Raw genomic sequence first — 16,237 nt, forward strand, 5'->3', positions numbered from 1 at the left:
CCCAGGTCAGCTCATGCTTCCCCAATCAGGCATTGTCACCAAAGCCACCAAATTCCATGAGAGGGAGCCAGGGGGAGTCAAGGAAAAAGTAGCAATCCATTTCTGCACGGAATTTCCAGGGCGAAAAGAGTCTCAGCCACAGTTATTTCCCTTAGAAGTTCAGTTTTGTCTTGACCATTTCTAAAGTCTGCTCAGAACTTGGCTAGTAGATGACCAAAGCCCTGGGCTTGTTAGCCTTGCACATGTCCCCTCCCAGGAAGCAGAGCACAGGGAAGAGTACAGGGCAGTGACTGAGAGGAAAGAGCATGGGTCAGTGATTCCACACTTACAGGACACAGCATGGAACAGGTACTAGTACTCTTCACATAGAATTCAACAATTTTACTATTACTCATGAAATAATGGGGGCATGGAAGGGTTAGCCAGGTGGTTCATGGTGGCAGTGCCAGGATTTGACCCAGGCAGTCTGGCTGACAGCTCACGCTCTTAAGCACTGAGCTCCTTGCCTAGCACATGAGTAACTATTGTGAGTCCTCTGGGCTAGGTGGCAGAGAGAATCTGGACTGGTCCATCAGGGGAATTTTTCTCAAAGCTGCCCTTGTCTGGTCTCGTAAAGAGAAATGAAACCTACCTTTGTGACCCCCCAGTTCTTGCCCAAGGAGGAATTGTACATGCCCCCACTGGTGATCAAGGTCATCGACCACAGGCAGTTTGGGCGGAAGCCTGTCGTCGGCCAGTGCACCATCGAGCGCCTGGACCGCTTTCGCTGCGACCCGTATGCAGGGAAAGAGGACATCGTCCCACAGCTCAAAGGTAACATGCAAGTCTGTGCAGAAGTCTAGGGGCTTTTCATGCATGACTCTGATGTACTCTTTACAAACGTTCTCAAGGTAAGTCCTGGATTCATTGGCTACATTTTACAGATGAGCAAACTGAGTTGCGGTGTGTTGTGTCACTTTCCTAAGGTTCTATCATTCGTAAGTGGCAGAGCTGGGCTGGAATCTCGGCCTCGTTTTAGAGGTGGGTGGCGTGCTCCAGGCATTCCTCTCTGAAGCGTCCCGCTCCCGGGTGAATGTAAGACTTCTTTTGAGGAAGTGTTAAGTGCTCATGAATGTTCCCTATTTACTTTTCAACAAGCAGCTAGCAAAGCAGGGAGAGCTGTTCCCACATCAGTGATGGGGATGAAGCCATTTCCTCCACCTTTCACTGAATGGTTAGGAAGCACTCATTGACTGCCACGTGCTCTTTTAGATACCTGGGGACAGTGGGGACCAAGACAGCCATGTTCCCCTCTCACAAAGCAAGAGTCCAGCGGGGAAGGCAAACGAGGAAGTGTGCAGTTGCAGTCCAGTGTGATAAATACCTTGATGGGGAAAACAGGAAGCTCCCTGACTCCATGAACATTGACAGAGGAGAACATTTTATTTCAGATTGCTTTCCATCTGTTGGCCTACCTCATTATCACATATAATTAATATGTAAATGACAGAGCAGGGCATAATACTTACTTTAGATTTCCATAATAAATAATAGCTAGTGATACAGCATTTTGCAATTACCCATTCAATAGTTACTTGCTTTTAGCTTACCATGTGTTAGGGACTGTGTTAGGGGCTGGGGGCTATATTGCATCAGTGCAAGAGATCCCAGGGCCCCTGGCCTCATAAATTAGACACCGTGGGAGGGCTGGAACAGCCTCATTCAGCTGATCCTTGGTGGCTTCAAGACTGAAGCAGATGTCTTCTATTTAAGCAGCTGTGTCACTAACTGGTTCTATTAAAACTTTCATAAGGGTTGGTATTGATTTTACAGAGCCTCTGAAACTCATCTGCTGTGTAGGTGTGAGCATCCTGGATCCCTGATTCAGAGAAGAGGGAGAAAATCCACAGTCACATTTAAGCAAAACTCTACATGTGCTTATCAAGAAATGTCCCATGTAAAACATTTTATGCTGAATTGATGGTGCCTAAAATAGCAGCATTTTTGATAACAACAAGGATTGTTGTAATTGCAGGATTGTTTCATTTTAAGGTTACTAAATGGAGAGGAACCACTTTCCTGGCTTTTTTTTTTCTTACTGTTCTCATGAGAGAAGGTTTTTTTGGTCCAAATACATGAAATCATCCAGAGGATACAAATGCTACACGCTTTCTCTGGCCCTGGAATCACTTACGTGGATCTGTTTGTGTCTATTGCTCAGGGGTGGGCTAGGTCCAGGGCAGACATAGCCTGGCTAGTGATTCTATGTAATCAGTGTAGAGTGTGGTCAAGGTTTCAGAGAGCCCCAGAAAAGGAAAATCTGGTCCTTTCATAAAACCAATGAGAGGTTAATGGCCTCATGTTGGAAGTGCACAGAATACCATTCTCCTGTCCTTGGGCTTTGTTTTCATGAGGAGGGTGAAGTGGAGAACTGATCCTCTAGGAAAGAGCTTGCGTTCAGTTGTGTTCCTGTGTCCCTGCCCTCTGGTTGTCTTGTTCCGTACTGTGCAGTTGTCAGGATCTGCAGGGGAGCCTATCTTGGAAGTGTAGAGACTGCTTACAGGTCTAGGGATGCCACCTAGATTTAAAACTACCTCACACAGTAACTAATAGATCACCGATGCTCAGGAAATGTCAGTCTCCCCTCCTCCCCAGTATCCCCCTGATGGTTACTCCAGGCTCTGGTGTGGTGGTTAAAACACAGCTTTGGAGTCAGCCAGACCTGGGTTACTTACTCCCCAACTTGCCACTGATTGTTTCACCTGAAGCAAGTGACTTGCTTGCTCTTAGCTTCAGTTTGTTTTAAAATTTTTAAAACGGGGAAAATGGCACATATTCTACAGGATTATTGAGGTATGAAATGAGATCATGTACGTAAAGTGTTTAGCTGAGTGCCCAGCACATGGTAAGTACCAAAAAAGGTTTCTTACCTCTCCTCCTTTTTGTCCTGTATGTCAATTGCCAGAGTGGGTTAAACAGAAAGTTCTATCGGCTTGACAGAGTTTGTTCTGTCTGGGTTCTGGCCTCCTGTTAAATGTCTTCCTGTTCGATGCTTCTTCAATAAATGGAGATGTACCTCTCATCCTATCCCCACTCCAGGGTGAGGCTTTAGTACCCCCAAATGTAGTAAGCCCAGGGACGACTACTGAGTCCATGCTCTAACCCCCAAATCCTGAGTCACAGATATTTTGGGAATTGTACATAAAGTCAGGGCACATGTCTTCTCCTTATATATACGCTGTTGGGAATAAGGGCTGAATAAGCCAGTGCAACCTCAGACCTGAAATGTAAAACAATCCACCCTGCTTTTCTTTTCCTTTCCTTTCTCTTCTTCTTTTTTTTTTTTTAATTTAAGTTCTGGGATACATGTGCAGAACGTGCAGGTTTGTTACATAGGTATACACGTGCCACGGTGGTTTGCTGCACCCATTAACCTGTCATCCACATTAGATATTTCTCCTAATGCTATCCTTCCCCCAGCCTCTCACCCCTCCTTTCCCTTCTTTTTCTTATTTTTCTCTTATTTATTTTCTGTGTCTTAGGAACAAATTTCAAGAAAAGAAGACTCCTTCAGATGTAGGCTGTCTGTATGTTCTCCCTTATAAGTAGGAGCTAAGCTATGGGAACACAAAGGCATACACAGTGGTATAATGGACATTGGAGACTCAGAAGGGGGAGGGGGATAAAAAGCTGCATATTGGGCACAATGTACACTACTCAGGTGACAAGTGCACTACAATCTCAGAATTCTCCACTATATAATTCATCTGTGTAACCAAAAGCCTCTTGTACCCCAAAAGCTATTGAAATAAAAAATAGTTCCCCACCCCTACTCCTGCACCCTCTAAAGACATATATTGACACAATTCTTTTTTGAGCACTTTCTGTATAGGCACTGGGCTAATTATCTAAAACAAAACAGTGTGGACATATCCCCTAGAAAATGTCTAAAACCATATTATATTTGCGGAAATGTGATGGATTGTTGGGTTATTTTCTACATTCAGGAGTTGTCCTCCCTATTCTGTAAGTCTCGTCCAAGAATAAACTCTACCATCCACCCTATGGCTGTTAAATTTGAACTTGGAGTAGAATGTTCGCCACTATATTTCTCTAAGTATCTTAAATTTAAAAAGTATTTGTCTTGCAGCCTCCCTTCTGTCTGCCCCACCATGCCGGGACATCGTTATCGAAATGGAAGACACCAAACCATTACTGGCTTCTAAGGTAGGCTTCAGAGCTCATCATTGGATGCTGTCAGTTTTATCTTCCAGATGTCTAAGCATTTGGTGAATTCAGTCAGACAACAATTTGTTGCAATTATAATCATCAGCCAATCCATTTATTGAAGACTGAGTACAGACAAGAGTCTAAATCTTGCACTCATCAACAGTTATAACACTGTGTAGACTAGTAGTCTTCAACCTTCACTAATAAGTCACCCAGAATACTTAAAATAAAACCCATGCCCAGGCCCCACCTCCCAAGAAGGAGAGGGACCTAGACATCAGTATGTTTTTAAATCTCCTCGAATGATTTTAATATGCGGGCACGTCGGAGAACCACAGGTGTAGACAGTCTGAGAAAGATCGTTTGCTAGAAAGCGAAGTGTCAGAAGCAAATTTATAGCATTGCAACATTCAGATCAGAGATAACACAACACGCCAGATTCTTTCCCCTACATAAAGCAGAAGTGTTTCAAAATTTCTAATGACCATATTTATCAGTATATGGGACACCCAGGTTTTTATATTCACTGTCATTTTGAAGTGAAGAAATTGGTTGAAATATTCACTCAAGGCCCTATTTTAAAATTAACTATTCCAGCCACTTCTACATGAAGGAATGGGGGAAAAAGTCTCAGCCCAGAAAAAAAGAAAACACCAAATATCTCCCTGTTTCTCTTGGCATCTATGATGAACATTCACAGCGTGTTTTAATGTGCAAACTAGCCCAAAAATGCACATGATTGCACTTTAATATGTTATGTCCATAAACAGTGCCTTTAAAAAAATCTACTTCCTTCCCACTGCATTAAACTCACTAACAACTGGACCGTATAAAATATAGTCTCCACAGCCAGCACTGTGCAGGAGTGTGTTTGATTCTACTCTCTGGGAATCCTACATAGTCACAAACGACAATATCAAATTTCCAATCCCATAGGCCAAAACTACTGTGATCACTTTGTAAACCACCCCAGATATCCCTAATAATATGCCTAGTAGCCTTGGCAGAAGTTAATATACTTCAGATCTTTTCTGTAGATTTTTACAACTACTCTAGAAAAAGACATTTTAAGATCTTGCTGTATAATCTGCCTCCAGGTTTGCCATCTCTCATCGTCAGTCAATTCTTATTACATGCCTTCAGTGTACTCAGTAGCCCTAAGTACAACTGAGGAACAGGAGAAGAATAAAGTCAACAATCTATGCCAGTATTTTCATTCACTTCTTAACCATAGTTAGGAAATGTGACTATGTTACTGTAGCAACACTTTATGAAAGTTCAGTTTACATCATAGAATTAAACATTGCAACATAGCAGGATTGGGGATGGTAGTATCAGTCATTCCCACTGTATTGTAAATTGTCTTAATCTGCCTGCTCTCCTAATATCTAGTTGAGGTACACTGTGTTGATAAGAAAGGCTGGTTGAAATCTCTAAAAATCTGAGTCCACTTGTTCATCAAAGTAGACATGGCACATCTGTACAAAGTCAAATAAACAAAGTTGCACTTTGAAAGAGCCAATAACAAGCTTGCGGATGTCCTGTATTACATGTACATGTAATGTACATGTAATGCACATGTATTACCACTTAATCCAGGCCTTGTGTCTGGGTAAATGGGGGGAATGCCTTAAAAATAACTATGCTGTTGCTGGGAGCTGGAGGCTGTGTCTTTGAGTGACAGTGTCACACTCCGGAAACTCATGGCATTACTCTGTGATGTCCACGGGAATTCTTAACAAATGGACTGAGCACTATCACAAGAAAAGTGAGAAATAAGTCTTTGGGGAAAATTGGTCAAGTGCTAGCCAAATAACATGGACATGCGTACATGGCCATCTCAACAATTACCTTCCAATTCCAGTGCTTAAGCAGTATGTCAACAGCACTCAGCAAAATGGCTTCTCCAGCGACAGTGCATGTATGTATGATAAACAAATGCATGAGGCTGCCTGGGGCTGTGGGACCTTGGCCTAAAAACTTGCATTATTCTTACCACTCTTTCTATTAGTAGATTTTGGAGTGAAAAGTGATCTTTCAACAAACGTGATTGTTTTAAGCCTAAAAGAAGAATCTTCTGTGCCATTTAATTATTTGATTCCCATTGCAAGTTTATTATTAGATATAATAAAGCAAGTCAAATCAGTTGCTTCCATTACCTTTCCACATGAACTAATGATCGTGTAGGCACGAATAAATTATCCCATACTAATCCTAAAGTTTAAAATCAGCAACTTGTCTTAAATAATGCCTTTTAGGCCTGACATGGTGGCTCACGCCTGTAATTCCAGCACTTTGGGAGGCTGGCAGTTGGATCACCTGAGGTCAGGAGTTTGTGACCAGCCTGGCCAACATGGTGAAACCCTGTCTCTACTAAAAATACAAAAAATTAGCCGGGCATGGTGGCGGGCGCCTGTCATCCCAGCTACTTGGGAAGCTGAGGCAGGAGAATCACTTGAACCTGGGAGACGGAGGTTGCAGGGAGCTGAGATCATGCCATTGCACTCTAGCCTGGGCAACAAGAGCAAAACTTAGTCTTAAAAAATATATATATATATTTTAAATCATGAACTGTTATTTTCCTTGAAATGGTTTGAATTGTGAACAAACGCATTCTAAAAATCTGATTTCAGGAACCATTGAGAATGTAAGAGTACTTTGGAAATAAAATCACTCTCTCCAAAATCTCAATTCAGCTGTGATGATCTAACCCTTAAATCTTGCTTTGGTATGAATCTAATAGAAAGAATTGCCTATCTGTCCCTCTGCCTCTCTTGGCAATTCCATTGTGCTGAACAAAAATCAATCCAGAAAATACCAAGGGGCACCTACGGAAGCAGCCCCATGGCCTCTCACATGGCAGCCGGAGGAAGACCCTTTAGGATGAACATAAAGTTAGGATCTCAGAAAAGGGTCTAGTCAGCATGTCTTCAAACTGCCACTGAGGACGAGCTTGGCTAATGCCCCAACAGATACCAGGACCACATTCAGGCCCCACTTCCCAGTTCTTCATTCTCTCATCTCCTGGATGGGCCCTAGATCGGGGTGGGTTCTCTATGAAAAAAATCACGTGAAAGGATTTGGCCAATGGGAAACTTCACATCCTCATATTAGAGCAACTTTGATGGATGAGTATTTATTTGGTGCTGTAACATAGGCATGGTGGAGGGGGTACCTACATGATAACATTGCAGTCAAACATATCTTGTGACAGGACAGTTTTTTGTGGGGAGGAGAATTACACCAAGTTTGGAGATCTATTTTAGGAACTAAACAGAATGTAAGGTCTGGAGCAGGGGGATGAGCAGCTCCATACCCTGCTCCTGTGTGAGCTGTGAAATGTCTAACTCCATCGAAAACATGAGACGGCGGGGCAGAGAAGGGGCTACTTCCAAACCTTTCATTGTAATACTGTGTGTAACCTTTTGCATATTTTCAGAAAAGAAACCAGTAAAGTGGGTTCAGTTGTGGGCTCATCTTGACTTAGAAAAATTTAAATAATTTAAATAACTCATCAAAATGTTGATAATATAAGGCATGCATGAATAATAATTTTTCCTTCTTTCTTTCTCTTTAAACCTCATGTTCCTGGGGTCTCCATATCTATGTGACCTGTTATATGGTTTGCCCTCTTCCTGACCCGACATGGGCACGAGCAGCTGACAGAAAAGGTAACTATGGTATACATTTTGCCACATCTAAGATTCATGGACCGGGCGTGGTGGCTCACGCCTGTAATCCCAGAACTTTGGGAGGCTGAGGCGGGCAGATCACCTGAGGTCAGGAGTTCAAGACCAGCCTGACCAACATAAAGAAACCCCGTCTCTACTAAAAATACAAAATTAGCCGGGCATGGTGGTGCATGCCTATAATCCCAGCTACTCAGGAGGCTGAGGCAGGAGAATCGCTTGAACCCGGGAGGCGGAGGTTGCGGTGAGCTGAGATCACACCGTTGCACTCCAGCCTGGGCTTAAAACTCCATCTCAAAAAAAAAAAAAAAAAAAAAAAAGGATTCATGTATTTTCTGCCCAGAATTTTTATGAGAATAGTTTTTTCTAAATCTAGGGGGGCCAGGCCCAATGGCTCACTCCTATAATCCCAGCACTTTGGGAGGCTGAAGCAGGCAGATCACTTGAGGCCAGGAGTTTGAGATCAGCCTGGCCAACACACGAAACCCTGTCTCTACTGAAAATACAAACATTCACCAGGTGGGTGGTGGGTGCTTGTAATCCCAGCTTTTCAGGAGGCTGAGGCACAAGAATCGCTTGAACCTGGGAGGTGGAGGTTGCAATGCAATGAGCTGAGATTGCACCACTGTACTCCAGCCCGGGCAACAGAGCGAGATGGTGTGTCAAAATTTAAAAAAAGAGCTAAATCCATGGGTAGGTTGCTGACCCATAAAGGGGAAGTAATTCTGTGTAAGTATGTGTAACACACATGCATCACACACACACACACATAAATAAGAAGCATATAATGTAATATATAACATAACACAAATAAGAAGTAGCTTTTCAAGACTGGGCGCAGTGGCTCACGCCCATAATCCCAGCACTTTGGGGGGCTGAGGCAGGCGGATTACGAGGTCAGGAGTTCGAGACCAGCTGGCCAATATGGTGAAACCCCGTCTCTACTGAAAATACAAAAAGTAGCTGTATATGGTGGCATATGCCTGTAGTCCCAGCTACTCAGGAGGCTGAGGCAGGAGAATCGCTTGAACCCAGAAGGCAGAGGTTGCAGTGAGCTGAGATTATGCCACTGCACTCCAGCCTGGGCAACAGAGTGAGACTCCGTCTCAAAAAAATAAAAAAATAGAAAGAAGTAGCCTTTCTTGTCCCTTCTTCCTTTCCCCCAAGAGGCGCTATTGCAGGTGACATTCTGTGTTTTTTTGTTTGTTTTTGTTTTGGCGTTACTATTTCCAAGGTAGGTTAAAATAAACAATGGGTGGGTCTGATAAGAATCTATTCTTGTTATAAATCTGAGTGGGAGGTCTTCTATATAGTTTGACAATATTCCACAAGTGACTCTTACATGCTGTCCCTTCTGTCCAACCAAGAACCACCCATTGAAACCAGAGATTCCCAACACCGTCTCCACATTGGACTCTCCTGGGGAACTTCTGAAAACTTATTGGATGCCCTGGTCTCACCCCCGACTGATTGCATCAGAATCTCCTAGGATAGGTCGGGAGCCCTGGTCTAACTGAACCATCATGCCTCCCTTCCTTTCATTTCACGTTTTATAATTTTCAAAGCTCTTTCTCCTAAAAATCCCCTACAATTTCCAGAACAACTTTTGGAGGTACATGGAGGCAGGTGGATGAAGGCAGTATGTGAATGCTTTGTCCATTGTATTATTATTCCATTCAGTGGATGAAGAAATTGATGCTCAGAGATGTTAAACAACTTGCCCAAGCCGGTACAGCTTATAACTTAAGGGTATGGCTTATAACATAAAGGAAGGAACTTGAATTAAAACCAGTTTTTCCAATTTTTAGCTAGTGAGTATTGTATTACAAGCCATTACTGGCCAAAAGGGCTAAGAAAATGAGATAGTAGAAAACATATATTGGAGGTTTTCTTTAAATTTATATGTATATGTAAATATCAAGTCAACAGAATAAAAATGTAAAAACCAACAAATTAATAGATTGTGTCTAAAGGACATAAGAACATTATCTAGTATGACTATAGCCAAACACATTTCATTGGCCAAGAATGGTCATTTCACCTCTAGTTTCTGAGTAGAAGAATCGTGAAGGCTTTCTCTATTGTGCATGTAAACAAAAGTCATATAATCTCACCTATAACAGGGTCAGAAGAACCTATTTCTTAACTATTAAATATGCATTTTCCTTTATAGATTGGAAGTCCAGGACATCACTAAAGACGTTTCCATTTTGACATGTTTTTAGGAGGAAGAAATCATGGACTGGTGGAGTAAATTTTATGCTTCCTCAGGGGAACATGAAAAATGCGGACAGTATATTCAGAAAGGCTATTCCAAGCTCAAGGTACCTGGATCTATGCTGCTGTGGGTGGAGAATCGACATCCTTTAAAACTGGCCACAGGCAGAGCTCAGAGGATGACTAAAAGGTCCCTTGGGTGGGTGCTAATGAGCAGGGGCCAGGAAAACCTCTGTCTTCCCAGAGAGCCCTCTCGCACGAGTTTTGGCTTTGCCAAGATTCCAGGGACTTGAGGACAGCTATTGAGTTATGGTTACGTGACTGCCACGCTGGGGCTCGGAGGCATCTGGCAGATGGTTGGGAATGGGCTGGCACCACGCTAATTAGGCCATGATGATCCAGTTTGACTCAGGAAAACCCAGAAGTCATAGTGCTATTTGCAGAATGACACAAGATGTCAACATGCTTCATTGTGTACTTTGAACAGGGATTGGTTTCACGAGCTGAAAAGTTGCATCTGTCACATGTATGCAGCATAAAATCACAGCCATGAGAACATGTATACGGGAGGAAGACAAGCGACTGAGCTAGGCATGGCTGACTAGCTCTGAGCTTTCTGTTCCTGTTTTGAATTTTCTAATTCTTTGTTCAATTTTCAGCCTGTAGGGTACTCAAGTAGAAGCAGTGCTAAAGTTTTCAGAACAATGTATATGAGAAAAAAAACTTTAGAATGAGAAATATCTGGTCATTGAAATAATTTTCCCCATCAAAGCAAAAAAAAAAAAACCCACACCTTTTCATGTTATTGTCATAATTTCTCAGTGTAGCCTAAGAAATACTAGCATGTAAATAACCATTAATTCAGAAAAATGATCCAACGGGGCTGAAGGATCAGCCTCATACTCCATCCTCCCTCACTCCCTCTTCCCTTCCTGCCTGCCTTCTTTTCCTCCTGCCTGCTTGCCTTCCTTTCCTCCCTTCCTCCCTCCCTCCCTCCCTCCCTTCCTTCCTTCCTTCCTTCCTTCCTGTCCTTCCTTCCCTTCCCTTTCCTTCCTTCCCTTTCTTCCCTTCCTTCCCTTTCTTCCCTTCCTTCCTTCCTTCCCTTCCTTCCTTCCTTCCGTCCTTCTCTTCCTGCCTTCCCTCCCTTCTTCCTCCCCTCCCTTCCTCCCCTCCCTTCCTCCCCTCCCTTCCTCCCCTCCCTTCCTCCCCTCCCTTCCTCCCCTCCTTTCCTCCCCTCCTTTCCTCCCCTCCTTTCCTTCCCTCCCTTCTTTCCTCCTCTTCTCCTTTCTTCCCTCCTTCTCCTCCTTCCTCCTCTTCTTGCTTTTTAAATTGAGAAATAATTTACATAAAATAAAGTGATCCATTCAACAAGTTGTGATTATTATATATACCCTGTGTGAACCACCACCCAAAACAAGAAAGAGAACATTCCCATTCCCACAGAAAACTTCCCCTTGTCCCTTTCCAGTCAATTTTCCACTATCCTCGTCCCTCCTAGGAGCAACTGATTGGATTTCTCTCACCACAAACTGATTTTGCCTGATTTTGCACTTGCTCTAAATGGACTCATATGATTTATGTTTTGTGTGTCTGGCCTCTTTAGCCCCACGTTGCAGTTTCGAGACTCATCATGTGGTTGTGTGTATTCATAGTGTGTCCCTTTGTCATTGCTGAGTAGTGTTCCATTGTGTGGATATGCCACAAGTTGTTTTTCCAGTCTCCTGATAATGAAGCTGCTGTGAACATTCTTCTAGCACGTGTATGTGTTTTCACCTCTCATCAGTAAATGCCTAGGAATGCGATCTCTGGATCATGGAATAGGTGGCTACTTAACTCCATCAGAAACTACCGGACATTTTCCAAAGTGGTTGTATCCGTCTACACTCCCGCCAGCGATGTGGGAGTTCCGGTTGCCCCCTCCACAACCTCATGCCCACTTGATACTGTCAGCCCTTTCGATTGTAGACCTTACCTGCACTTTAATGAGAAATTAAGGCTCTGTTGGTGGTTTTCAGATATATAATTGCGAACTGGAAAATGTAGCAGAATTTGAGGGCCTGACAGACTTCTCAGATACATTCAAGTTATACCGAGGCAAGTCGGATGAGAATGAAGATCCTTCTGTGGTCGGAGAGTTTAAGGTGAGTAAGATATGCGTGTTGGTCCTGTTTAAAATCCACCTTCCTTTTTTATATAGGCCTAGGATAAAGGACAAGCAGGGTCTGGGGAGGGGCACGTCCTGCAGCCTCTGAGGGATGCTGGAAGGTGCCAGAAAGGAAAAGGGGGAGGGGGAGCCAGAGCACTCTGAGCTATCTTCGCATCTCCTCCTGCCTCCCTGCTCATGCCAAGCAGCCTTGAATCCTAAGATGCAGTCTCTCCAAGATCTGGTTCCTCTCCTCATCCTACTGCCCCTACCATGCTTTCAGCAGGATCATTGTGACAACTTCTCACTTGACAGTCCTCATCACCTTTCTCATCACACTCCTCTCCAGCCTCCATGCAACCAAATCTGATCTTCTCTCTGGACTACTGAAAGGCTTTGCTTGGGTTTCCACAGGCAAGTCGCAACTCCTTCCAAAGGCAGAGCCAGTCTTTCCCAAGCTACATGGTCCCCTGCCTCCCTCCCCCTCACACACTCCACCCTCCTGCCTGGAAGAGCCTCGCCCAAGCCCCGGACACACCTTGTCCTCTCACAAGTCGGAGACTTGGGACAGGCTCTTCTTCCTTCCCTGGATGCCCTTTCTACCCGCTTTGTGGTCTGACAAAGTCCTACTCATTCTTTTAAGCACCAGCTCAAATGTCACTCTCTTTGTCAAGTGTTCCCTGATTGCTTCGGGCAGTGTGATTCACTCCTGCTCTGGGCTCCCACAGGTCTGGGTTCATGCCTCCATGAAAGCATCTTACACATGGAAAGTATCTGCAGTTATAATTGCCCCTCCCTGCAACCACGCTTGGCAAAGTCATGGCAGATGTGCTGCTGCTGCTGCTTAATCCTTTGCCTATAGCAGACATTGCTAAGGAACCAGAGGATGATGCCCGATGCATGGTCTCAAATCCTTCTCAGTACAGCCTCCCACCAAGCAATCACAAATGGCACAAGAGCCAACCCTACTGACCACTGCTGCGCCAGACGAGAGTCCTTGAGTTCTTTTGTGGGTCCCTAGTACCTGGCACATAGTAGGTGCTTATTCCATGCCACTTGACTGAATGAAGACCACTGGAACTAAGATCTGTATGTTCCGAATCCAGCTTCAGTGCTTTCTCCTGGTTTCAAGGCAAAATATGTGGCCTCTCCAGCAGGTCTTGTTGGCTCACTCCTTCAAAATACAATTTTTGTGCCCTTACTATATGCCTAGTCCTGTGTTAGGCCCTGGAGATAGGGTGAGGAACGAGACCTCATGCCCCCTCATCCATCTCTAGAAGCTCACGGTCTAGCGAAGGATCCAGACAATAAATAGATTATCTCAATGCAGAGGACAGGGCTGTGTCGGGGTGAGTGTGGGGTTGGATGAGAGCACCCAGAGAACATACCCGGCCCAGGAGCAATCAGGGAGGTTTCCTGGAGGAAGTGACACCTTTCAGCTGAGATTTGAAAGGTGTTACTTTTGAAACAGATTTGAAGGAAGTTTGCCTGGGAGTGCGAGGTGGAGTACAGAGGTGCTACAGGAAAACGGGAATCACTGATGGTATTTTGTTGGCTTTAAAATGTAATTATTGTTATTCCTATCTTCAAAGAATGTGCAGGATTTCACTCTTTCTCACCACCACCTCGTCCATCACACTGGCCTATGTTCTCCTCTTGACTCCCGATTTCTGCTGTGCTCTCTCTTCTCCCCTGTGAGCTCTCAAGTAATTACTTGAGAATCATTTCACTTTCCCTACTGGAAATATGCAAAGTGCAATATGCATTATTTCTTCCACAAAAGACAGCATTCCATCCCTCAATCCCACACCCCTGTGAGGGGAGGAGACTTACCGGGAGCCCTCTCTCTGGGCCACCCAGGGCCCTGTGAGTCCTTCTGTCTCTCCCTCTTAGGGCTCCTTTTGGATCTACCCTCTGCCGGATGACCCCAGCATGCCAGCCCCTCCCAGACAGTTTCGGGAATTACCTGACAGCGTCCCACAGGAATGCACGGTTAGGATTTACATTGTTCGAGGCTTAGAGCTCCAGCCCCAGGACAACAATGGCCTGGTAAGAGTTTGGGTGTGGGGCCTTCTCCTGTAGCAAGATAATTACAGTCATCAGCCACAATAATTGTCTTGTTCTTTCTTTCTGGGCGTCTGTTATCTCACTAGGGGAAAGATGCTCCATCAAAACAATGTATTCGGGAGGATTGTCCCCATGGGGATTTATCTAAGAGCTTGCAGGGGCTTAAGGTCCCCTGGTTCATCCTTCTCATTTTACAGGTGTGAGCCAGGACTCCCCCCGCCACCACCCCTGCGCCCACACAACTGGCTGCATGCCACCCAAAGGAGAGCACTGCTCCCTCGTCTTAGGCACAGGGGTGCCATGGCGGCCACCTTGTCATCAGCTGGGAGTGGGTGTGGAGGCGAGCTGAGTCTGTCCCTGAACTTGACTTCACCTTGTATCCTATGATGATGTAACCTCCCGTCTATTTTGTCCCCGCAGTGTGACCCTTACATAAAAATAACACTGGGCAAAAAAGTCATTGAAGACCGAGATCACTACATTCCCAACACTCTCAACCCAGTCTTTGGCAGGTAATGTGCATTCTTCAATGTTTTTCTGGCCTTCATTTCTCCACGGAACATGCGTGGAGACTCTAATGTGTGTCCAACCTTGTCCTAGGCCCTGTGATTGTGAACTAGATAAACCTTCTAGACAGGAGAGCAGGTAATAAATAGATAAACCCAAAATAAAAGAATTTCACGGAAGTGAAGAAGCTTGGTTCTGATGGCGTGCAGGGTAGACAGGCAGCGTTAGTACTGGTGTTACAGGAGCACAGGCCGGTTGGAGTTTTTCCGGGGACCACCCTGTCACCTGGCTGTCTGCGGAGCTGTTTATATAAAACATCTCAAAAAAAATCTCACAACTCTGAGGTGCCATTATTATTACTATTTTTAATTTTTTTTTTTTAAACGGAGTCTTGCTCTGTCACCCATGCTGGAGTGCACTGGCGTGATCTCGGTTCACTGCAACCTCTGCCTCTCGGGTTCAAGTGATTCTCCTGCCTCAGCCTCCCAAGTAGCTGGGATTACAGGCGTGTGCCACCACACCCAGGTAATTTTTGTGTTTTAAGTAAAGACAGGATTTCGCCATGTTGGTCAGGCTGGTCTCGAACTCCTAACCTCAAGTGATCCTTTCGCCTCGGCCCCCCAACGTGCTGGGATTACAGGCATGTGCCACGGTGCCCACCCCATCATTCCTATTTTATAACAGAGGAAACTGAGGCACAGAGAGATGCAGTGTTTAATGTACTTAGCTGTTAAGAGAAGAGTGAGGGCCGGGCGCAATGGCTCACACCTGTAATCCCAGCACTTTGGGAGTCTGAGGTGTGTGGATCACAAGGTCAGGAGTTCGATGCCAGTCTGGCCAACCTAGTGAAACCCCGTCTCTACAAACAAAAATTAGCTAGGCGTGGTGGCACATGCCTGTAATCCCAGCTACTCAGGAGGCTGAGGCTGAAGAACTGCTTGAACCCAGGAGGTGGAGGTTGCGGTGAGCTGAGATCGCACTATTGCACTCTAGCCTGGGCAGCAGAGCAAGACCCCATCTCCAAAAAAAAAAAAAAAAGAAGAGTGAGGATTTGAACTCAGACCATCTGACCCCAGTGTCTGTGTGGCATGCCATGGTCTGATTTCCATCTCCATGTCAAACTTATTAGCTGCTCAGGGCAGGGATTACCAACCCAACTGTACAGGTGAAGAAAACAGGGCTCCCAGAGCTCTATTAATAGGGGTGGGGTAAGTGATAGGACCGAGATTTAGCTAGAAATTCTGCTGACTCCAAGCCCCAGGCTTTTCCAACCACCTTGGTGATATTTCACATTTGTGGCAAAGCCATCACCTGTAGAAAAATGTTCTCTGTCTGAGACATTTGTGAAAATGATGTTTTGTTCTGAGAACCTTGCTAAGTGAGAGAATACTGTGTTCTTGTTTGC

General features: G+C 44.7%; 1 protein-coding gene across 5 annotated transcripts in view; it reads left to right on the plus strand.

Moving 5' to 3' along the window:
* LOC105480142 (myoferlin) overlaps nt 1–16,237 on the plus strand; it is a 172,915-nt gene that overhangs the window by 131,409 nt on the left and 25,269 nt on the right. For 3 of the 5 annotated variants that reach the window (XM_011738655.3, XM_011738661.3, XM_071069484.1), the window contains 8 exons: nt 648–813; nt 4,130–4,206; nt 6,074–6,130; nt 7,869–7,880; nt 10,124–10,222; nt 12,131–12,256; nt 14,152–14,307; nt 14,746–14,837. In XM_011738655.3, coding sequence (XP_011736957.2) covers nt 648–813; nt 4,130–4,206; nt 6,074–6,130; nt 7,869–7,880; nt 10,124–10,222; nt 12,131–12,256; nt 14,152–14,307; nt 14,746–14,837 — 785 coding nt within the window. The remainder of the gene's footprint in view (nt 1–647; nt 814–4,129; nt 4,207–6,073; nt 6,131–7,868; nt 7,881–10,123; nt 10,223–12,130; nt 12,257–14,151; nt 14,308–14,745; nt 14,838–16,237) is intronic. The other 2 variants (XM_011738667.3, XM_011738672.3) reach the window with 1 other exon arrangement.

The sequence above is a fragment of the Macaca nemestrina genome, chromosome 9, assembly GCF_043159975.1.
Source record: "Macaca nemestrina isolate mMacNem1 chromosome 9, mMacNem.hap1, whole genome shotgun sequence".
Classification (NCBI taxonomy): Eukaryota; Metazoa; Chordata; class Mammalia; order Primates; family Cercopithecidae; genus Macaca; species Macaca nemestrina.